The sequence below is a fragment of the Diplotaxodon limnothrissa genome, linkage group LG17 (assembly GCF_057381915.1).
Source record: "Diplotaxodon limnothrissa isolate DT_005_m linkage group LG17, D_limnothrissa_male_GT1.1, whole genome shotgun sequence".
Taxonomy (NCBI): domain Eukaryota; kingdom Metazoa; phylum Chordata; class Actinopteri; order Cichliformes; family Cichlidae; genus Diplotaxodon; species Diplotaxodon limnothrissa.
Genome location: NC_140612.1, coordinates 36,936,645 through 36,962,150, shown reverse-complemented (window position 1 = coordinate 36,962,150; position 25,506 = coordinate 36,936,645). Strand labels below are relative to the sequence as shown.

The following is a 25,506-nucleotide window of genomic DNA, read 5'->3' as shown; positions in this document are numbered from 1 at the left end:
AGCAATCAGCCAAACTTTCCAGTTTTTCCAGTGTTTGTTATCTTAACTTTGCAAGTCTCCAAATATCTCTCTAAAGAACTACAGCATGTCTGAAAAATGCAGTTTATGAAACAGTTTCAGATGCTTAGACTGCAAATAAAAAGCACGCTGCTTTGTCCACCAAACTTGTCAGTCATGAGGGAAAGCTCCCATATAGCCCAGTGACCTGGCCAATCCAACAGTAGAATTTAGTCTGAGCTGATAATACAGTGTGCATTGTAAATAACTCATAGTTTCTTGTAAACATTGTTAAGTTTTTAATCAGAAGTTCAGTCACTCACTGAGGTGCTACAAGTGACTATTTATGTATTTCCATTGTTAGCTAGTTTTTTAAGACCCACACTGATTCACAACAGGTCACCACAGCAGATACATCTTTATTTAGACTTGCAATATTTTTTTTTTACACTCACATCCTCTTCCTAGCATAATCCTACCAGAGATTTATATCTTTTCCTAATATTAAACTGCAGATTTTACACACATCATGTTATTGTAAGAAAGTAAGTAAATATTTTTTTCATAGCACATTTAAAACCAAAGTGCTTTATAATTTTAAAAAACAAGTGTTTCTGAAAATTTCACAACACAACAAACTATCGTTCAGCAACAGTTCAACAATCAGTTGAAGTTTCCTTCTGTTAAGAAGCTAGAGATAATTGACTAACAAGAGTATACAGTGTATTACAATGGTCCAGACTGTTATATTCCCAACCATTCTGCAACCACTAACATTGCTCTCTGGCACTAGAGCTCACCTTTCTCTGGCCTTAAGTGCTTTTAATTGCTGATGGGAGTCAGATGTGCAAAAAGAAGATGGCATTTAAGGCAGCGGGAGATAGTAGGACACACCCACATGGGCAATTTCAGGAGGAGACCCTGCTAGGCTGCTAGTCTGCCGTAACACAGACTAAATGAAAAAAAAAGTGCATGCATGAGCCTTTCCAGATCTAAAGAAGATTATAGTCTGCTCTTGACCACAGCATTGACTTGGTTGTTCAATTTCAAATTGGTGTCAATGATAATCCCAGGGTTGTTAACCTGCATTTTAATAAAACTAAAGATACCCAGTTATCTTTCAACCTCTCGGTTAATAATAGAGGGCCAAACAATATGACGTCTGTTTTGGACTTTTTATATCCAAGATGCATTGAGCCTTCACATGCAACCGTGATTTATAAGATTCAAAGGTAAATCCAGTTGCAAATCATCTGCATGGCAATGAAAAAATATGTTATCTTGATGCAGGAGCATGTACAAGGAAATAAAGAACAGGCCCACAGATAGACCCAGATTCTGAAGCAGTGACTTTCCAAAGTTAACTGCAAAAGTCGTGAGTTCCATATAAGATTAAAACCAGTTAAGCGCCAAACTCTTGACTCCTACATAGTGTTCCAGGCGCTTAATGAGTAAATCGTGATCAGCAGTGTCAAATCAGAACTAAGATGTAACAACCACTAGAATCAGCATCAAGCAGAATAGCCTTTGTTGCTTTGAAAAGAACAGACTCAGAACTGTGAAAGGCCCTGAAACCTAATTGAAAGGACTCACAGATATTGTACTTGTCTAGAAAGGATGGTTGATTAAAAATGACTTTTTCTAGAACTTCAGCCAAAAGTTTTGATAGAGGGCGATAACTGCTCAGAACATTCACTTCCAAATTAGGCTTGGCTGGACTACTGCATGCTTAACACACATAGGAGCTAAGCTTGCATTTGTGAGAACATCACAGCCTTTCATGTCAAAAGTTTCTTTAACAGACCAAAATGGAAGAGAATCTTTTACCAAAGTGGAAAATGTCATGTGAGAAACCAAGTCTAAGAAATGGGAAAAGGAAACAGCTTCAAAATCCTCAGTACCCAGCTGATAAACAAAGGGATTAACTCAATAGGTTAAAGCAGTTGCTTTAATACTTTAAACCTTATTAAGAAAGAAATCCCCAAATTCTTTTTTTAATATGTATATTTCAGGATTTTTTTTAGGATTATGACTTAGGATAGAATTTGTCGTATGAAACAAAAACTTTGGTTTATGTTAACTTTTTTAAACCGAACCTGTAAAAAAAAATCCCAGCTTTGCAGATCCATCTAGAAATCTAAGAAAGCAAGGTTTTAAAATCTCCATTATACTTGGAGCTTATCCTTCCTCCATCTGACTCAGATTTCCTGACGCTCCTAACAGAATCACTCTACAAGGCCTGACTTTAAACCTACAGTAGGGCATCTAATTTTAAGCCGTGAAGCCAAGTCCGATATATATGAAAAGGATGTGCTGAAGGAAGCGGTGAGCTCTTCAACCCCAAGCTTGGAAGCAGCAGAAGACACAGAGTTAGAGCAGGCAAATGCAAAGCGAGGAAGCTGTGGTAGGGCCGTGTTTTCTGCACAAACATTCAGCAGTTCTGGAGACCACAGGATGAGAGTGTACAAGCTACCATAGCCTTGTTAGGACAGCATACATGGATATAAAGTCCAAAATCAAATGCAGTCATAAAGTATAGGAGGATAAAAGATCTGAAAATGAAAAAGGTTCAATGTTAAGAATAAGTGATTCAAATATAGTTTTTTCGTAGAGATGGATGACCATTTAAATCCTACTTCCGGTAGCCTGTGGTTAAAAAAAAAAAAAAAGTACAGTGTGTGAAGCATAGATCTGAGAATAAACTCAAATCATCACATCGCAGACGAAATTCTACTAAAAATAAGAAGTTCAGCGTTTGAGAAGTGAAAAAAAGTAATTTGAAATGAAGGCCTTATTTCAGAACCAACAAGACTAGCATTTGCCCAGAGCCACTTTCATTTCATTTCATTAAAAAAAGATTGAGCAGAGACTGGGGATGGATACTGCAGAGGTTGAAGACTATGATACTGAACACCTTTTCTGTATGCCACATATGGGGTGATGATTGGCCCGGGTAAACAGGCACTAAGTGAGCATGGTTTGGGGTTGAGGTTGACCTGATCCATGAATGCAGTCTGAGCCGCTGAAGCTCAGTACCTCTTGGGTACCTTCTGCTTGTGAGATATATATTAATGTTGTATATTATAATGTCATATATTAACTCTAACCTAGGTTAGAGTTAAGTCACCGGTGCTTCTAATGATAGCTTTAGACTACAGAATATTTTTGTGTGCTACCATGGACACTGTGTCAAAACCAGGTGATTATAGAGTCATGCAATGTTGCCTTTTCGCCGACTGTGAGACATAACACACCACATATTGTTCTCAGATTAATCATGCCTGCCATATTATAAGACATGTGGGATGTCATCAGGAAGGAGGCACAAACTGTCTTGTTTTACTCCAATTCACACTTCCATCTAGCTGCGCTGGCAATATCGTTTCTTCTTCGGCTTGCCATGTCTACAGTTGTACACAGCTCGGAGGTAGAAAAAACTCTGACAGAATGGTGGTATGTTCTGTGCTCATACTGGTAAATCCCCCCCAAATTCTGGTATGGCAGTCTTTCTGTAAGGATGTTGTGAGACATCCCTAATTCAGCACTGGCTTTCGTTCATTTTGAGATATAACAATGGACTGTGATGCACATTAGCCTATGCCCCATGCACTGTGGTGTCTATATTTAAATTTACACTTCATAGGCCACAGTATCACTGATATTGTGTAGCCTAAATAAAGCATAAAAAATAGTTTCAACTAACAGGAGTTTCAGCTGATCAGATGCTTACTGTGTAACTATCAAGCTGCGGGTTGATAGTTCTTTTTAAAAAATATTTAGCTCTATAAAAAATAGTGCACAGTTCAAGAACCTGTAAAAATAATTGTTTAAAGAAACATTTTTTCAAATATTGGTACCCTTAGCCTCCTAATAGATACACCTTTGGTATCAATTTCAAAATCCTAGGTGACTTCCTTCATGAGTTATGCATTCAGAAGATTTTCAGAAAGCTTGACCTCTGAGCTTGACCTGGAGGTCGTGGTTATTGATATTCAAACCCGTCTGAGAGTTTCAGTAGGTACACCTTTGGTATCAATTTGAAACTCCTACGTCCTTTCTTTCTCGAGTTATCACGTTCACAAACTTGGGTATCCACATCTCTCAAGCCAGCAGATAAAAATTAATTAGCATCTCAATCAACTGGTAGAACTTGTTTATATCAATGAAATATCTATCAGGATCCCCTTGAAACCACACTACACTACCCTTTAAAGTGCATCACAAACATCCTCTTAGTTACTGACGGTTAATTACAACCATGTTTTCAACAAGCCATCACCAACACAAAATGTAATGTGGACCATTAAAGGCTTTGACCACTTATATATACAATATATATACATCTATACACATACAGTATTTGCTGTTGAAAATGAAAGTGAAACACATGTTTGAAAAAAAAAAACATTTTGAACAGTCACTTTACATTTATCATGTTGGAGGTAAGTAAGATCTCCACTGTCCCCTTTAAAACTGTTTGAGGAACCTCAAGAAAAAGTTGAGAATTTTTCTAATAATGTTAATATACAAATACAATCAGTTAACAGTTATATCATTTATTCAGCTTTAAAGACCTTTTAACATGATTGATGCAATAGGTTTTAAGAAAGACAGAAAATGTGACTTTGAGGCAATATTTGAGCGAGCAATTAACGCAATTCCAGAAAATTGCTTTGTACAATGATGATTAGGGCTCAAGGGGCTGTTGACACAGTAATATTGACAGCATTATTATGATCTAAGGTTGTGGCTTTGTTAGGTTTCGATTGGAAATAGCAATTTGCACAGCAACATGATGCATGTTCAATATGGGTTTTTGTACAATTTATGGTTCCCTGTGGTAAAACTATAGTACATTTAAAGGTCCAAATAAGATCTCTCTGTCCTCTGAAAACAATGTGTTGTACCTCTAATGCTTTCTAATGTTTATGTGCTTAAAGTTAAAATGTTTCTTTTGCATATATGAAAAACACAAACTGCAGAGATAACATAATTTTTCCTTAAAAGCATAACAAAATAATAATGCATTTGATTCTGAAAATATCTTAATCTAAACTATTAAGTTTAATTTAATAGTTAATAGTTCAATACATGGAAATAATGTTTTATTGCAAAAGGTGAAATCTAAATCTTAAACAATGTGATTTTACTAAACAAAATCAATGAAGATGAGGTTAATTATAAAAGGTCTTCTAGTAGTGAAAAGGGTTCAACAGGCCCACCATTTGCCACACTATTGTCAAGCTACTTGGAAGTTGCTCATTACCTCTCTGCAACCTGGCAAAGATTGAAAACACTGCAAGCTAAGCTATACTGTGCACAACATGTCGCTTCTGCAGTGATGTTAGAAGCAGATATACATCAACGGCTCTTCAGATGTAAATATACAGTGGGGCAAAAAAGTATTTAGTCAGCCACCGATTGTGCAAGTTCCCCCACTTAAAATGATGACAGAGGTCAGTAATTTGCACCAGAGGTACACTTCAACTGTGAGAGACAGAATGTGAAAAAAAAATCCATGAATCCACATGGTAGGATTTGTAAAGAATTTATTCGTAAATCAGGGTGGAAAATAAGTATTTGGTCACCTCAAACAAGGAAAATCTCTGGCTCTCACAGACCTGTAACGTCTTCTGTAAGAAGCTTTTCTGTCCCCCACTCGTTACCTGTATGAATGGCACCTGTTTGAACTCATCATCTGTATAAAAGACACCTGTCCACAGCCTCAAACAGTCAGACTCCAAACTCCGCCATGGCCAAGACCAAAGAGCTTTCGAAGGACACCAGGAAAAGTATTGTAGACCTGCACCAGACTGGGAAGAGTGAATCTACAATAGGCAAGCAGCTTGGTGTGAAAAAATCAACTGTGGGAGCAATCATCAGAAAATGGAAGACATACAAGACCACTGATAATCTCCCTCGATCTGGGGCTCCACGCAAGATCTCATCCCGTGGGGTCAAAATGATCATGAGAACGGTGAGCAAAGATCCCAGAACCACACGGGGGGACCTGGTGAATGACCTGCAGAGAGCTGGGACCAAAGTAACAAAGGTCACCATCAGTAACACACTACAACGGCAGGGAATCAAATCCCGCAGTGCCAGACGTGTTCCGCTGCTGAAGCCAGTGCATGTCCAGGCCCGTCTGAAGTTTGCCAGAGAGCACATGGATGATACAGCAGAGGATTGGGAGAATGTCATGTGGTCAGATGAAACCAAAGTAGAACTTTTTGGTATAAACTCAACTCGTCGTGTTTGGAGGAAGAAGAATACTGAGTTGCATCCCAAGAACACCATACCTACTGTGAAGCATGGGGGTGGAAACATCATGCTATGGGGCTGTTTTTCTGCCAAGGGGACAGGACGACTGATCCGTGTTAAGGACTGAATGAATGGGGCCATGTATCGTGAGATTTTGAGCCAAAACCTCCTTCCATCAGTGAGAACTTTGAAGATGAAACGAGGCTGGGTCTTCCAACATGACAATGATCCAAAACACACTGCCCGGGCAACAAAGGAGTGGCTCCGTAAGAAGCATTTGAAAGTCCTGGAGTGGCCTAGCCAGTCTCCAGACCTCAACCCCATAGAAAATCTGTGGCGGGAGTTGAAAGTCCGCGTTGCTCGGCGACAGCCCCAAAACATCACTGCTCTCGAGAAGATCTGCATGGAGGAATGGGCCAAAATACCAGCTACTGTGTGTGCAAACCTGGTAAAGACCTATAGTAAACGTTTGACCTCTGTTATTGCCAACAAAGGTTATGTTACAAAGTATTGAGTTGTATTTTTGTTATTGACCAAATACTTATTTTCCACCCTGATTTACGAATAAATTCTTTACAAATCCTACCATGTGGATTCATGGATTTTTTTTCACATTCTGTCTCTCACAGTTGAAGTGTACCTCTGGTGCAAATTACTGACCTCTGTCATCATTTTAGGTGGGGGAACTTGCACAATCGGTGGCTGACTAAATACTTTTTTGCCCCACTGTAAATAGAGGGACTATAAGAAACTTTAGGTATATGAAGGTATTTGGTTCAAGTATCTGTTGCATCCTACAGTGCGCCTCTGGGAATGTGCGGGAATCTCCTCAAACAAGAAGCGTAAATCCATCAGAATCCTTTCAGACTTCATGCAGGAAACAAAGTCTTTTGATTCCAAGATAAACAGGGAGAAGGGAAGGTCTTTACTCGTTAAATCCAACTTTGAACCATTCGGCACCCCCATACTTGACTTTTACTCTGAGAGTTAAGGCAGTGATCTGGCTGGATCATCCTGTGCACCACACTGTGTGACTCATTGCAAAGAGGAATACCAGGAGCAGGAATCAAGACCTCAAAGGGACTATTTAAAAAAAATTCTCAACTGGTGGGGGAGATGTGTACAATTACACAAGATTGAATTCCAATAATCTGCTCCATATCCTTGAGGGGTTTTTGTTGTTGTTGTTTCTTCTTTTTTTTGACACCATTTGGAGTCATGCCTTTACATGGTTTAATTTGATTAAGACAGGACAATGTGGGGTTTCCTGGAGCAACAACTATAAGCAGGTACTGTCACAAAAGAGCTCGTCGGAGTATAAAAACACAATTAGTGAGTCAAATTGGGGCAAATATTATAGAGTGAGTGTATCCATGCCTTAGGTAAGTCGGCCCACTTTTTTAGCTTCAAATATGTGCATGTGCTTTTTTTCTCGTTGAATATGAGAACACGTGCCACTTTGTTTGAATTCCTGCACGCTACTGTTTGTCAGTTGATGTCAAGCAGTAGTTTCTTCGGAGAGCAACGCCTGCAGAGAAGAGGGAAAGAGTATGTGGGCTACATGCCGCTCCACAGCCTGCAGTAAACCCTCAGGGTAAAAGATTCTCCCTCCTTTTACAGCACAGATAAATCTTCTAAATACCAATACTGCATCGCACAGCACAAAATATTATTATTTGCTTTGATGGATAACATTTACCTGCTAATTCAAATTTCATACTGTGAGTCTTTGTTTACAATATAAATCTAATTAAGTGCAGCTCTCACAGCACAGGGCAGATCAATACACAATATGGCCAACACAGCTGCTTACCTCACAAGGATGCTTTCCCCTGCCAATATTTTCAACCCATAAAACAGTTTGCGTTTTCTCAGCTTGGCCAATAATCTGTCAAGGTTAGAGCAACAAGAGACATAACATTACCTCCGTAGGTGACATATTTGCTACATAAAGAAAACGATTAAACGAGAGCAATGTGGGTATAAGATAATTAATCTGTAATTTCCTTTTATTTAATAGCCAGTTTATGGAGGTTTTTCCTTTTTTATTGCCTCGGTAATTGAGAAAAATGTTGTTAATTGGAAGCACAACATATTTAGCGTTAATACTGTAAAGCTGCTGGTTTTTTTTTAAAGAAATGTGATCTAAGTCATAGTGTTAGTTCAAAGTCAGTTTTCTGTATGTCTCTAGTCTTTTAACCTCTTTTAGGTAATTAATTAATGCATTTAAAATCCAACAATCAAGATTTGATTGAAGACTTTCAGCTTTATTCAAGGTAAAATTACTTAACAGTTTAGGAATTGAATTCATCTTTAACTCCATTTTTTAGAGCAATTCAACAATGCACTGGCAAACAGTTCCATAGTCAGGTGAGTCCTGTTCCCTTGTTATTTCAGAGAAGCTGATACAAGATCTAAAGTTGATTCTAAGTATTGAACATTTAATAACTGTTCACTGGATATGAGGTCCAAAACGATGTTGATGCAAGTCAGGGAAGCCATCAATGTACAAGTACAACCAAATTATGGAAACCAAACCAAAAATCTAGTTCATTTTTAAAAAGAACAAAGACACTGTCCAGATCAGCAATACAAATACAGGGAGTGCAGAATTATTAGGCAAGTTGTATTTTTGAGGAATAATTTTATTATTGAACAACAACCATGTTCTCAATGAACCCAGAAAACTCATTAATATCAAAGCTGAATGTTCTTGGAAGTAGTTTTTAGTTTGTTTTTAGTTTTAGCTATTTTAGGGGGATATCTGTGTGTGCAGGTGACTATTACTGTGCATAATTATTAGGCAACTTAACAAAAAACTAATATATACCCATTTCAATTATTTATTTTTACCAGTGAAACCAATATAACATCTCCACATTCACAAATATACATTTCTGACATTCAAAAACAAAACAAAAACAAATCAGCGACCAATATAGCCACCTTTCTTTGCAAGGACACTCAAAAGCCTGCCATCCATGGATTCTGTCAGTGTTTTGATCTGTTCACCATCAACATTGCGTGCAGCAGCAACCACAGCCTCCCAGACACTGTTCAGAGAGGTGTACTGTTTTCCCTCCTTGTAAATCTCACATTTGATGATGGACCACAGGTTCTCAATGGGGTTCAGATCAGGTGAACAAGGTGGCCATGTCATTAGTTTTTCTTCGTTTATACCCTTTCTTGCCAGCCACGCTGTGGAGTACTTGGACGCGTGTGATGGAGCATTGTCCTGCATGGAAATCATGTTTTTCTTGAAGGATGCAGACTTCTTCCTGTACCACTGCTTGAAGAAGGTGTCTTCCAGAAACTGGCAGTAGGACTGGGAGTTGAGCTTGACTCCATCCTCAACCCGAAAAGGCCCCACAAGCTCATCTTTGATGATACCAGCCCAAACCAGTACTCCACCTCCACCTTGCTGGCGTCTGAGTCGGACTGGAGCTCTCTGCCCTTTACCAATCCAGCCACGGGCCCATCCATCTGGCCCATCAAGACTCACTCTCATTTCATCAGTCCATAAAACCTTAGAAAAATCAGTCTTGAGATATTTCTTGGCCCAGTCTTGACGTTTCAGCTTGTGTGTCTTGTTCAGTGGTGGTCGTCTTTCAGCCTTTCTTACCTTGGCCATGTCTCTGAGTATTGCACACCTTGTGTTTTTGGGCACTCCAGTGATGTTGCAGCTCTGAAATATGGCCAAACTGGTGGCAAGTGGCATCTTGGTAGCTGCATGCTTGACTTTTCTCAGTTCATGGGCAGTTATTTTGCGCCTTGGTTTTTCCACACGCTTCTTGCGACCCTGTTGACTATTTTGAATGAAACGCTTGATTGTTCGATGATCACGCTTCAGAAGCTTTGCAATTTTGAGACTGCTGCATCCCTCTGCAAGATATCTCACTATTTTTGACTTTTCTGAGCCTGTCAAGTCCTTCTTTTGACCCATTTTGCCAAAGGAAAGGACGTTGCCTAATAATTATGCACACCTGATATAGGGTGTTGATGTCATTAGACCACACCCCTTCTCATTACAGAGATGCACATCACCTAATATGCTTAATTGGTAGTAGGCTTTCGAGCCTATACAGCTTGGAGTAAGACAACATGCATGAAGAGGATGATCTGGACAAAATACTCATTTGCCTAATAATTCTGCACTCCCTGTACACCTGGAGGACTATTGAAGACAACTAAAGTGGAAAAAATGACCTCTGTACATTTAACTAAGCTAAGAAAACTCGAGGTAGGTGCATCTTTGTCAAAGTTTGCAATCAAGAGACACAGCCATTAATAGAAATACATAGGATTTACAACAATACTGCTTACACTCAGAACAGAAAGGCCAGATCAGACTTTGGTAGAAAACAGTTAAAAGAGACTGCACAGTTCTGGAAGAAAAAAATTCTTGGACAGATGAAACTAAGATTAACTTGTACCAGAATGACAGTAATAGCAGATTACTGAAAAAGGAAAGTAACAGCTCATGATTTGAAACAGCCATACATGCCCATACTGCATGGGCATATATGGCTGGCAATGTTTATTGATGATGTGAAGCTGATAAGAGTACCAGGATGAATTCTGAAGTGTACAGGTAAAGATTTAGCCAAATGTTGCAAAACTTATTGCATGACGGTTCATAGTGCAAATGGACAATCACCTAAACCACCCTTCAAAAGAAACCCAAGTGTTTCTCAAGACATTGGATATTATTCAATGGCCAAGTCCATCGTCCGATCTCAGATCAGTAGAGCATGATTTTTTTAGTTACTAAAGACAAAACTGAATGCACAAAAACCTACAAACAAGCATCAAATGAAGCTGGCTTCAGTAAAGACCTTGGAGAGCACCTCAAGGAAAGACACAAGGAAGGAAGGAAGTCTAGAATGTGTGTTCTCGACTTTAGGCAGTCATTAATTTCAAATTATTCTCATTGAAGCATTAAAAATAACTTAAAAGATTATTCTATTTTGTCCACCCACATGTGAGTCTCTGAAAATGAAGGACCTGTAAAAAAAATATAAACTTCCCTGTACAGAAGAAAAATACAAAGATTGTGTCTTTTATTCTTTAAACTACAGCACCTCCATTTCCTGCCACAGCAAGCAGCTGTTGTCACTGAAGAAGCTCAGATAAACACACTGTCCACCATCTGCTTTGCACCAAACAGCAGGAAGGCAAAGCTAGTGCCCAGCTTGTAGAAGTGTAGGTGAAAAGAAGATGCACAGCATTAATGTTAAGCTTGTGCAATCACATCAATCATTTCCTGTGGAATCAATGCAACTAATAATTGAGGCCCTTCATTCAAAAAGCCTTGTATGAAACACGAAACTGCTTCTAAAATCAGCTCACTTACCAGAAGAAGAACCAAGCCTGACACATTTCACGTCAGAACCTTAATTGGTGTATCTATCCAGCAGTAGTGCTCCTCTCACCTTTTGCCGCATTGACCGCCTTGCCCCTGTGTGGAGTTTGACATGTATAGTCTGAGGTTAAGCTCCGGTGCTTCGGGCCCGAGCTCTGCTGTTACGCCCCCCGATCAACCTCTCTGTGGTAGATGGTTCATTGTCAGCTGGGTGTTCAAGCTCCATTTAACTCTAACTAACTGCCTGTAGTCCTTATCACTGTTCATTAATGCTGCAGTGGTGTTGCTGAGCAGCCCTGAGAGCATCTGCGTAAAGTGGCTGCACTATGTATTAATGTGAAGACCTTACAGAAGTTGTTTTTTGATCATTTTGTTGTGGCACAGTTAATTGCATAAACATGTTTGGTAATATAATTCCTCATTAAAATGCAGACACCTGTAATCATCTTAGAAGCAATGTTTACGTCTGACTTCATAGGATGTGAGGAAATCTTTGAAGTCTCTAACAAAGTCCGCTATGCCAGTGTCTCCCAAGTACTTGGTCCTAAGGGGATTCTTCTGTATTTAATAGGGGTGGAAGATCTAAATAATGGTTGAAATACGTTATTAATGTTAAAGTAATTTAGCGTAATGGTGTAATTTCCTTGAAATAGCTACATAAAAACAGCTAAAATGTCCAATTAATCTAAAACTAAAACAGCATTAAAAAAAATCATACCAACAGTCAAACATGGAGATGGTATGGAGCTGGTCTGCTGCTTCAGGATATGCCTGACTTGCAACTGATGGAAACATGAATTCTGCTCTCTAAAAGAAAATTCTGGGAGAAGGAAAATGTCCAGTCATCAGTTTTTGCTGCAAAGCTCAAGCACACTTCAGCTGCAGCGGTACAATGAAACCAAAAACACACCTGCAAGTAGACCACACTAATCAAAGTCCAGATTCAAATCTGATTATGATGCTTTGACATGATCTATAGGGATTTATATCAAAACAAAATTTATATTACATTAATGAATTACAAAGTAATTAAGTTATTGAAATCAAATATTAGGTCAAAAAACCAAAACTGATAGTTTAGTTAGCTTAAAGTGATCAAGAATTGTAAATAGCTAAAGACAAATACTAAAATGAGCAAAAACTAACAGCTTAAAATAAACTAATGAATAAAACATTTATTGACATTTTTTTTCCTAGAGTATTATTATTAGTGTTTATTAGTATTTTTACTTTAGTAAGTGTTAGCTTTTTTCAAGCTAATGCTATTTTACAAAAGTGAATTTTTAAATCTCTTGCTCGCAATCAGTGGTTTAAAGGAACATTTCTTTGGATAAAAGCTGGAGTTAAGCCACAAAAAAAAAAAAAAAGTTGTAAACCATCATGCTGTGCAACTTTCTATTCAGGAGCAAAAAGAAAGAAAGAAAAAAAAGACCTGAAAAGTGTGAAATGCATCCTCCTAACGCTCTCTTTGGTTTGAGTGATCCAGGTTTGCTACTGTACGCTGAGTGCTTCTCCGTATCCATGGAAAGGCAGGGATGCAGGGTGACAGCTGGGGACCTAGCCAACACACTGGACCACTAAATGAGATGACCAGCTTTCACCAGCTCTTTTAAAAACTCATTTACATCCTGTCAGATTCCATTATGGCTGGGGACCTGCAACAGAGCTGCAGGACAGGACTGAGTCTGAGTGCACCGACCGTGCTGGCCAAGCTCCTATCGGCCTGACCCGGCTCACCGGTCCAATAGACAGCTGATTCGCCTGTGTCAAGGTTTTTTGGCTTCTTTACTTCTTTTTTCTCCCCGTCCATTTTCCACACTACCTTTGGTGTGCTCTTGGCAAAGAGTAGGTGATTATCAGAGTGCCTGAAACCCCGCTTTTGCTCTTTTATACAATTACTGTACAGTATGCAGTCCTAAAAGCATCAGCAGAGAGGATTACGTTTGCTAAATGCTGAGCCTTGAATAAATTATATGCTAAGGGGTGGCAATAAATGAAAGCGGGAACAGGAGGGAAGGGAACTGTAAAGCAGGTAAATTCAGCTTCTCAAAATAAAATACATACTACAGAACTTTTATTTCAGGGCTGACAATTTTTGACATCTGTCAAATGACAACTTGCCAGTTGGAAGAAAAGTTGAAATAGAAAAAAAAAGTTTTGAGAATAGAAAATGCATTCCAAACTGGCCCACAGGTTTATACTAGCATTAACGTTTTGAACAGGGGTGTCAAACACAAGGGATCAGAATCAACCTCGTAAAGACTTCAATCTGACCCACTGATATTTTCTGTAAATTAACAAAAACTTTATATTTTGAAGTACCAGAACTTTTTTTTCTTTACACATTTGTGGTGTGATTTTACTGGTCCCACTGAAAGTCAAAATGAGCTGCATATGGCCCACGATCTAAAATGAGTTTGACACCCCTAGTTTAAAAGCATGATAAGTGTTTAGTTATATTGTAAATTCAATGGCTTTAAACAAGAGCAATGCCACACTAAAACATAGACTCTTTGCCCCTCATTAAGAGGAAGCAATAATCTTAAATAAAATGCAACTATTTTTCAGATAATTAATCATTTTGGAAAATATGCTTAGTATAAACTAAAGCTGTACCAATCAAGTAAATGTCCTTTAATTAGATTCCATTGAATTTAACATTTTACATTATACCCATGTAAGAAAATTATGTGGAAAATTTAGATGCTATCAAAGTAAGTGTGGGGGACTAAAAGTGTCATCATTAACTCTGAAACTGAAAGGACAATCTCAATAACACAAAAGGGCTGACCATTCTAGGAAAATATGTGTATGCCATTATTGCTATTATTATTATTATTTAATAAATATTAATAAAGTTGTTGCTGAAGGAAAGTTGTGCTGATGATCATTTCAAACATCTCTAGTGGTGCCACATTCATTGTTTGCACCAATGCACTTATTAGCATCTATTCTGATCAAATTATTTGTGTCAAATCACAAATGGCCAATAGATTATAAGCTATAACCCCATTATAGGAAAGTTAATAAATATCTTAATATAGTGCATGGTTGTGCATGAAAGCTCATTGCAATTCTCATCAATTAACTAAAAGGTCATTTATACAAAGTGTGAGGCTGTGGAGAAGCAGATGAGATTTGTTTTTGAGTTTAAGAAAAGGATGCTTTCGGGTTATTTTTAAAATAGTTTGTCAATCTCCCCGTCATTCACTCTGCTACCCATCTGTTCTACTTCACGCTGCTCTCATCCCCACAACTCCTCGACTTACTTTCCCTGCCTCTGCATTAATTCGCAAACATTTCATATTTGCCGTTATTTTTATTATTATCATTTTTAGAACTGTCAGTTACTTACCTGGAAGTTCACAATACATACAACACTGCACGCCACAACAACTGCAAGTAAGTAATTCAAAAATGACAGCTATTCAAACATTCCACAAGTGCACTTTGGGTATAAGAGCTCTAACAGCAGTTAAACTCGCAGAGGTCACAGTCTGTGGTCATGCTCTAAGCCTCTTGTGTGTCTCATTCAAACGCTGAGCATGTCTCTAACACGGTGATCTGACGCATACATCAAAGCCACGGAGTGTACCTCGGCGCACACTGGGAGCTCCATCAATCCCCTCCGGCCTGCGGAAACTACCTTTTCCTACACAGTTGGCCATCAAGGGTGACATCCTTGAGGAGGCGATACAAACAGTGTCTAATGAATTTTTAACGACGAGCGTTGCGAGCGGCAAAGAGAAGGAGAAGGGGAACCAGAGAAGACGAGAGAGACCCCTGCTGAATGCATTACAGTGATTTGTGGGCTCACCTTTGAGTGAGGGTAAGAGGCCTCCTGCCTCAGATCATCGGGGTGTTAAGTGTGCTCTGCGGGGGAGCCTCTCGACACTGCATTGTGGGCCAAATGATGTTTGAAATGTTTTAATCAAGTTCTGTCTGTTCATTAGACTAACAATAGGCTTCATGGAGAGAACACCGTGGTTCAGCTTCTTACTGGCCTCAGGGGAACCATCCTGATAGCACAAGTTTTCTAACCTCCCAGTGGCATTTTTTTCCCCCATGATGTCCCTCTATACATTTAAATGGGTCTTTATCAGCAGTGGCAGTTTGTCATGAAGTGTAATTTATACAAAGAAACATTTGGGTTACAGTTTCAATATGTCTCCCTGGGCAGTACATCTATGCTAGCTTACGTGTCAAGGTAATTTTACCTGGAAGCCATCGAGTCGGCACAGAAGAGCGATAGCTTTTTACTGTTAACAGTAGACTTACTCCTCAGATAATCTTGTTTGTGTTCTTTCACAGGTAAAACGCTTTGTCGAGTGTGAAATGTTTAACAATACTGTTTGTGGGATTATTTCAAATTAAGCTGACAGCATTGCTGCTGGTAATTCAAGGAGGCTTTGAGCAACAGTAAAAGCAACTAGAATCAAAGCAGCCTTTGGCACAATGTCTATCCATCCATTGACAGGTAAATGGTAAATGACTGGTTCTCATGTATTGCCTTTCTACACTACCTGAGCACTCAAAATGCTTTGTACAACAAGCTTCATTCACTGCTTAAGTGCTTTTTATGGAACATTCACACATACTCACACTCTCAAATGGATGCATAAGAGAGTAACATGGAGTTAGTGTCTTCTTCCCTAAGGATATCCAGACTGCAGCAGCTGGCGATTGAACCAACAACCTTCTAATTGGTAGCGCTGTACCTCTGGAGCTTGCTCCATCCGTCTGTCCATCCAGCCATCTTTTGTCGCTTATGCGGTTCCAGGTTGGTTTGGAAGGATTCTAAGCAGAGATGCCCTCAGTGCGGTCTCCCCAGCCCTCTCTCCAACTCTTCTGTTAGGGACACTGAGGTGCTCCTAAGCAAACTGAGAGGCATAATCTCCCCCGTGTGTCCTGAGTCTGCCCCCCCCAGTGGGACATGCCTGAAAGAGCTCAACTATATCAATTGGCTCCTTTTGAAAAAGATGAGCAGCGGCTTTACTTTGAGTCGCTCCCGATTGACCAAGTTCCTCACCTTTGCTGTTAAAGAAAGCCCAGACTCCATTCGGCAGAAACTCTTTTCTGCCACTTGTATCCATCTTATTCTGTTGGTCACTAAACAGAACTCGTGGTGCGATCATAGAGCAACCGGTAAGCAAGCAACTTTGCTTGAACACCCACCTCACTTCACCACAACAGACCGGTGCAGCATTTGTTCACTGGAGTCGCTGCACCAATCTGCCTGTCACTCTGGCACTCCTTCCTTCCCTCGTTCATGAAAATGACACTGCGATACCCTGGAGTGGGCACTCCATCCTTCTCAAGCTGAGAAGCTTGACCTCTGACTTATAGAAGAAAATAAATTTAAAACAACAGAATATAGTAAAACTATTCAATAACATGATGCAGATTATAAAAGAAAACAGTAAGAATCTAAATATAAAGGCCAGTATGTACAGTATCTCACATGTGAGAATAATAGTGCAAATACGAAGAAAATTGCACGACATTAATAACGATATTAATTTCACCCGATGAGGTGGGTGAAAGAAAACGAACAAATTACTGATGATAATGTAATCCTCCTGTGTGGTAAACAACAGATGGTAACAGTACAGTGTTGTGAAATGGTGTTATGCGTGTGTCGAGGTTTAAACTGTATTTAAATGTCGCTCTAACCCCTTACAGAACAGGGAGGAGATGTACAGTCTAATAGCCACAGGCAGAAAAGACCCCCTGTAGTGTGTAAGTCTGCACCTTGGGGGACTGAGCCTTTTGCTGTGTGTGCTATGGTGACCAAACTGTGAGGCATACATGGGGTGGTATGGATTGTCCATGATGCTGACGAGTTTCTTTAACATCTAATAAACTTATTGAAAACTTGTTCTGATATCAATCAAATAACAGTAGAATGAGAAAATAATATTTGTCAAATACAAATAATATAAATAAAATCAGTATTAATAGTGAATACTTACTTTAGAATGTGTTAAGGTTCAAAATATTGGGGATGGAGACAAGAGAAAATACCACAATAACAACACTGGTCCGGCCGGGTTGAGTCAAACGATGATTTAATGATCACACACGTGGGAGATGGACACTGATGCAGACAGCCTCAAAATCTCAAAATGGTGGAGCATTGCTCAAACTTTTATAACCTCTGGTGCCTCCACCTTATCATAAAAAGCCTAAACATTCACATGCTCTCTCTCACACAGCGCCTGAGCTACGACCTTGGCTCCCTGTTTATCTGCTCCTGCTGAAATGGGGCAGAAAACTCCAGCACACTCTGTTCTCTTCTACTCAGACAAATTAGACAATAACCTCCTGCGAACAGTATTTCTTATAACTCAGCAATATAATGCATCATAAAACAATATCATTCATTCACAACAAGTCAGCAATTTAATGTAATGCAAATCAGTTTAACTAATGCAATAGTTATCAGCTTCTTCTAATTCAGGAGAATAATGCAAACTAAAACTACATAATAATTCACAATCTTTAATTAGGGGTATAACATGGCATAAAATAATATCATAATTTTACAATTCCCCCTGATGAGGTCATTAGAATAATGACCTCACAAACACCCTGTAGCCCAGTGTGGCCGGGTTCATCTCTTCTCACTCCTGAGGTCCTTTGTCCCCCTGAGGGGCAAACCATATGTAAGATGACCTCTGTGTTTACGCAAGTCAGGTGCAAGAAAAACTAGGATTCCAACAGTAGCAGGTCCAGATGACAATGTCCTTGTCTCCCACTGCTTTATTTTTTCAAGTACCCCTCTTCGGTGGCGAGAAACTGTTGGTGTGATCAAGCGGGTGCTGTAAAAACAAAAGCTCAGGACAGAACAGTCACCAGTCATGTACTTCATTCAAAATTAACAAATATTAAGCTTCATATTGATCCTCTGAGTGTAATGGTACATTTTAATTTGCACTTCTAAAAACAATATTTTCTTTATTTTACTCTTGTTCTTGTGCAGCACCACCCCTCAGCACATGCCCCTGTTATTTTATCTTACTTTTAAATTGTTGACTACTTCAAGAGAGCGCCCAAAAGACGGGGACCAGTGTTTATCATTACATATCTCCATTTTGAGTGTGGCTGTCTATCATTCCCCTCTTATTCATAGGCCTCGGTGGAGGGTTTTTTGTTTGTTTGTTTTTTTTTTTCTAAAATTAATTGACTCTCTATAGTGACCCACTATGGTTAATAATAACATGCTCAGTCATGAGTGGGATCAAACCTTTTCTTCACTTTAGCATTTAATATTCCCAACAATATAATGTAATACCTTAATTAAAACACAGCTACTAAAACACAATTTCCTTAATGCAAACATCAGTAGCTCAAAATTAGCAACCAAAGGGTTCAGTCTGCAGTTCACACTGCTGTGAAGCTACAGCTCTTTAGTCTCTGTCATTCTTCTCACCTTGCAGATAAAACAAAGCAAAACAAAACATCCACCCTTCTTTTACAGGCTGGGTGAATTGTCTGTGGACATTTAATAATCCTAAAGTCAGCACCGTTTTTGTCTCAGTATCAAGTCAGTTAAACTTTTAGTCGTCAGTCCATGACTTTTAGTCGTCAGTCATATGCATACATCCACACACATTCATACCAAAAGTTGCTGATAATGGAGTCTCACGCGCAGCCTATTCGAGGCTCCATCACCAGCAAGATGACGTCATCATTTTAAAGGAAACAGCTCCTTGTTTGTTTTTCCTTCTTTGGACTGGATTGACTCGCTGCAATCCTTTTAGGCTTCAGGATCAGTGTCCCATATAAGTCAATTTTCTCCCAAGCCCATTATAATCATGGAGAAAAAATACTTTGCGACTGTTTTCAATAAGAATATTTTATAGCGCTTTAAAGTTCAATCTCTCAGGCCTGGATTAAAGAGCTGATTTGTTAAATCAGGAACAGAATAAACCTGCTAAACCTCAGCTAAGCCATGATTTACTAATTTATTTCTCACCCCCTAGACTGCATTTTACCCCTGTCTTCCAAACCATTAAAAATCCTTTTGAACTCCTTTTACGGTCAAGATCCTGGGGGAAAGTGCCAAGTGTGGTATTACGAAAGGGAGTTTTTCCTGATATTTCAAGGATACATTGAAGGATATATTGATTTTAAATAGAGGGCAGATGCATTCTCTTAATATATCTACATTTATTTTCACACTTTTATAGAAAAAACTATTATATAACACCAATTCAGTATTAAATGAACATAGCGGCGCTCAATCTGTCATTTCATTGGGGTGGAAAGAGCTACTGAATATATAGGCAAGAGTTGCTGTTCCTGATAATGAGCAGTGTATTTTCACCCATGGTGATGAGCCGACTATAGAGACTATGCTGTCAGGGGCTCTGCTATATTGCCTCAATGCATAACTGTTTCCTCACTGTATTTAGTTTTGGATCATTATGTCTAAGCTGGAGATAATCAGTTATTTGTCTTATTTTGTTCTCTTGTTAAATTCTTTGCTCAACTTGAGTTTTCATTAAATTGGCCAACTAATTTGTAATGTAACTATGGTCAATTACTCCTCTGCTGTGGGAAATACAGGTGCAAAATAGAAATAAAGGCCTGTCGACCTGTTTAAAAGCCTTTTACTTCTGTCATTTCTCACATGGTCCATATTGCAGAGTGCTCTAAGATGTTTGTTTCTGGCTATCTGGCACTGGTTGGACACACTGGACCAAGCTGGAAGTCTGAGATTAACTACTCCAGGCCCCAAGTTCATTTAACGTAGTAAGCATAATGGACTCATCACAGCAGCCACTGCTTTTTAAAATGACTGCCAAACTGCCTTTTTTGGGGGGATATGTCTGTGCCCCAGTGGAACACTTCCATGCCTCATTTTTGAATGTCACACCAGATGGGCACTGGAGTGGTCCAAAAAGCCCCTATTGGTTGGTCCAATTTTCTCTTTGATCAGCCCAAGTGCCACTCTGTGTGACCTTAGGGCACAAATATACTCTTACCCACCACTGAATAAAAAAAGAGCCGCTCCTTCAATATTGCCCCGACCCATTCACACCCCTTCTTTAGAGGAAAATGATACATACAGTAGATTTCTGTAAATTCCAAATTGAATTGAAGTGTGCTGGCATTAATCAGCTAAAAAACACGACTGCAAATTATGTAAAGTAAGTCTTATACAGAATTATTTATTAATCCCTCTATAATACAACACATTTTTAACATAATTGGCTATAGATGTGATGGAACACCTATTCTGGAAATGTATTTACTGTCATCTGCTCAGGACAAATGAGGATACACTATTAGAAAGAAAAAAATCAGTATCGGGGTTTTGTAAAAACACATTTTTGTTGTGTCTCTAGGACTCACAATCTTTTGTTGCTTTTGCTGCATTAGATCTTGTTTTTTCTTTTATTAATTGCTTTCCTAGTAAACATTGTGCATTGCAGTTTTCAGTGGTGCTGTGGACTAATTTGGGGCATTCCCTTTTGTTCGGGATAGAGTTTTACTCCTTTTTCCAATTCACCACGCGCCATCCTTTATTCTGAAGTATGACGTGCCCCCGATTGTTTGACCACTAAATCTACTTTATTGTGTTATTTCAACCTGTCAGACCGATCGATCAGTGGATTAAGACAAAGATGATGTTTTAAAGCTTTGACTGAGGGTTTCATAGCTGACCTGAAATCCAATACCAATAGGGGTTCATAGATCCTGGCCAGGATTTAATGCTATGGGCAGGATTGATGACATGGAGCCCAGACATAATAGTAGAGGGGCACGAGGCTCCATCCTTCAACATAACTCAAGATAACAGTCGGCTTTTTATTTGGTTATTAGAGTCGTTCAGTTGTCTGGTTATTTAAAACATCTAGCACGTCACATTGCAGAGCAGCTCCATCGTAAATAATGTCACAGCGCCGGCTCTCCTTTTTCTAGGAACAATAGATTTGTCCTGAAACTTCTTCTTCTAAATTGCCTTGGTTGTATTACTGATCACTGCAAAACTGCAACCAATATAAACTATATTACTCAAAGTCAGAGAAATAATCAAATTTGGATTATTTTATTGGCTCAAGACAACATTTGCCGGTGGCAGCAGCAGACGATTTATCACCACTTCAATGTAAGTAAAATCACCTGCTGTTTTTCAATGCATACTGTATTAAATTTCAGGATGAGTATAGCCTCTTCATTTGGTCTTTCAATTGTGATCAGTTGTCACTATAATGTATACCACTAGAAGATAGAAATGCAAGGTTTACTAATGGCAAAAGCAGAAAACATATTGCCAGCCTTACAGTTTAACATTCATGGAATAAATGTCAATAATGCAAAGTGATGCTGGGAAAACAAAACAATAAAAACGAACATAAAGGCAAACAGAGCTGCGGGTAATGCTTTAAAAAACTAATCTGTTTCTGGATTCACTTTATATTTGTGTGTGAAGCAGTAACGTAACCAGGGGTAGGTGGGAAAACCCTAAGAGCAGGTGTAGCAGTGCAGTGTGAGGTAAAGACTTATCTGGTGTCACATAATCATTTGTTCAGTGAGCTTCAGTAGAGTCTTCTTTGTGTACAGATGATCTGCGCTGCTGCTCTTTGTGGATTTAGCGATTTGAATTCAACAAGATATAAGCAGATGTTCTGCATGCTTTATGTATGATTTCCAGCTGCTAGACACTATAAAGCTGGTTTAAAAATGCAAAATTCATTGAGAGAACCTATTCAGCATCATGAATGGATTGATATCGGAAACTTTATCACAATACAGCAAACTAAGCGGTTAACCCTGCTCTAGCATTTATCTAGCATGCCTAGTATTTTCATGTCAATCAGGGTGTCCAGTAACATTTTTTTTACTCCTTGGTAACATTACTATTTATGTTCAATTTGCTTCTGTAGCTAGCTAGATGCTGAAGTACTGACACTGAAACTTTATATACATCTGCACAACAAACAGATCACAGGAATGTAAAGAAAACAGATGTGTTCAAGGTGTAAGCTGGCAGTGGGGTGTTGCTATTTTCTTATTACCTGTCAAGTATTGCCATTCCGTCTCTGGCAGATACAGAAAATAACAAATTTGCTAGTAAAATGCATTAGCCTGCCTATCAGATGTAATTACTCATTAACTAAAGGTGATGGCATGTTCCAGATTGTTCCAGCCCACTTTAAATTCTGTTGTTTTCATTCAAATTCCATTGTTTTGATTCAAATTCTGTTCTGTTCATTCTAATTCCGTTGTTTTCATTCTAATTCTACTCTTTTTATTCAAATTCTGTTGTTTTCATGTTAATTCCGTTGTTTTCATTCAAACTCTGTTCTGTACATTCTAATTCTGTTGTTTTCATTCAAACTCTGTTCTGTACATTCTAATTCCGTTGTTTTCATTCTAATTCTACTCTTTTTATTCAAATTCTGTTGTTTTCATTAAAATTCCGTCGTTTTCATGTTAATTCCATTGTTTTCATTCAAATTCTGTTGTTTTCATTCAAATTCCATTGTTTTCATTCAAACTCTGTTCTGTACATTCTAATTCCATTGTTTTCATTCAATCTCTGTTCTGTACATTCAAATTCTGTTGTTTTCATTCAAATTCCATTGTTTTCATTCAAATTCTGTTGTTTTCATTCTAATTCCGTTGTTTTCATTCAATCTCTGTTCTGTATATTCAAATTCTGTTGTTTTCATTCAAATTCCATTGTTTTCATTCAAACTCTGTTCTGTTCATTCTAATTCCGTTGTTTTCATTCAAATTCTATTCATTTAATTCTAATTCCGTTCTTTTTATTGAAATTCCATTGTTTTCATTGAAATGCTTTTGTTTTCATTCTAATTCTATTCTTTTTATTCAAATTCTGTTGTTTTCATTAAAATTCCATCGTTTTCATGTTAATTCCGTTGTTTTCATTCTAATTCTGTTGTTTGTTTTAAACTTCCATTGTTTTCATTCTAATTCCGTTGTTTTCATTCAAATTCTATTCATTTCATTCTAATTCCATTCGTTTTATTGAAATTCTGTTGTTTTCATTCAAATGCTTTTGTTTTCATTCAAACTCTGTTCTGTACATTCTAATTCCGTTGTTTTCATTCAAATTCTGTTCTGTACATTCTAATTCCGTTGTTTTCAGTCTAATTCTACTCTTTTTATTCAAATTCTGTTGTTTTCATTCAAATGATTTTGTTTTCATTCAAACTCTGTTCTGTACATTCTAATTCCGTTGTTTTCATTCAAATTCTGTTCTGTACATTCTAATTCCGTTGTTTTCAGTCTAATTCTACTCTTTTTATTCAAATTCTGTTGTTTTCATTAAAATTCCGTCATTTTCATGTTAATGCCATTGTTTTCATTCTAATTCTGTTGTTTTCATTCAAATTCCATTGTTTTCATTCAAATTCTGTTCTGTTCATTCTAATTCCATTGTTTTCATTCAAATTCTATTCATTTCATTCTAATTCCGTTCTTTTTATTTAAATTCCATTGTTTTCATTCAAATGCTTTTGTTTTCATTCTAATTCTACTCTTTTTATTCAAATTCTGTTGTTTTCATTCAAATTCTGTTGTTTTCATTCAAATTCCATTGTTTTCATTCAAACTCTGTTCTGTACATTCTAATTCCGTTGTTTTCATTCAATCTCTGTTCTGTACATTCAAATTCTGTTGTTTTCATTCAAATTCCATTGTTTTCATTCAAACTCTGTTCTGTACATTCTAATTCCGTTGTTTTCATTCAAATTCTATTCATTTCATTCTAATTCCGTTCTTTTTATTTAAATTCCATTGTTTTCATTCAAATTCTGTTGTTTTCATTCAAATTCTGTTGTTTTCATTCAAATTCCATTGTTTTCATTCAAATTCTGTTCTGTTCATTCTAATTCCATTGTTTTCATTCAAATTCTATTCATTCCATTCTAATTCCGTTCTTTTTATTGAAATTCCGTAGTTTTCATTCAAATGCTTTTGTTTTCATTCTAATTCTACTCTTTTTATTCAAATTCTGTTTTTTTCATTAAAATTCCGTCATTTTCATTGTAATTCTGTTGTTTGTTTTAAACTTCCATTGTTTTCATTCAAATTCTGTTGTTTTCATTCAAATTCCATTGTTTTCATTCAATCTCTGTTCTGTACATTCAAATTCTGTTGTTTTCATTCAAATTCCATTGTTTTCATTCAAACTCTGTTCTGTACATTCTAATTCCGTTGTTTTCATTCAAATTCTATTCATTTCATTCTAATTCCGTTCTTTTTATTTAAATTCCATTGTTTTCATTCAAATTCTGTTGTTTTCATTCAAATTCCATTGTTTTCATTCAAATTCTGTTCTGTTCATTCTAATTCCATTGTTTTCATTCAAATTCTATTCATTCCATTCTAATTCCGTTCTTTTTATTGAAATTCCGTAGTTTTCATTCAAATGCTTTTGTTTTCATTCTAATTCTACTCTTTTTTTCAAATTCTGTTTTTTTCATTAAAATTCCGTCATTTTCATTGTAATTCTGTTGTTTGTTTTAAACTTCCATTGTTTTCATTCAAATTCTGTTGTTTTCATTCAAATTCCATTGTTTTGATTCAAACTCTGTTCTGTACATTCTAATTCCATCGTTTTCATGTTAATTCCGTTGTTTTCATTCTAATTCTGTTGTTTGTTTTAAACTTACATTGTTTTCATTTAAAAGCCTAAGTGTAACATGTGAAATTGAAGTATTAAGGTAGCTAACAACCACGCAATTTTGTCACACATACATTTTAAACTACACTAAAATTAAACTAAAGAGACAAAATATACACACATTTGCAGCACAATCCTCTAATCTCAGGTCTGAATAGTATGAAAATGGCAACACAGTGTGTAAATTATGAGGAGGGAAGATAAGCATGCTACTTCAAATTTG

At 37.7% G+C, this 25,506-nt stretch overlaps 1 protein-coding gene across 1 annotated transcript in view; it reads left to right on the top strand.

Annotated features, from left to right (window-relative positions):
* Positions 1–13,376, top strand: part of LOC146615381 (uncharacterized) — a 131,193-nt gene extending 117,817 nt beyond the window's left edge. Inside the window, exon 5 of the mRNA XM_085375556.1 lies at positions 13,256–13,376. Within this exon, the coding sequence (XP_085231682.1) occupies positions 13,256–13,376 (121 nt within the window). The remainder of the gene's footprint in view (positions 1–13,255) is intronic.
* Positions 13,377–25,506: the final 12,130 nt, after the last annotated feature.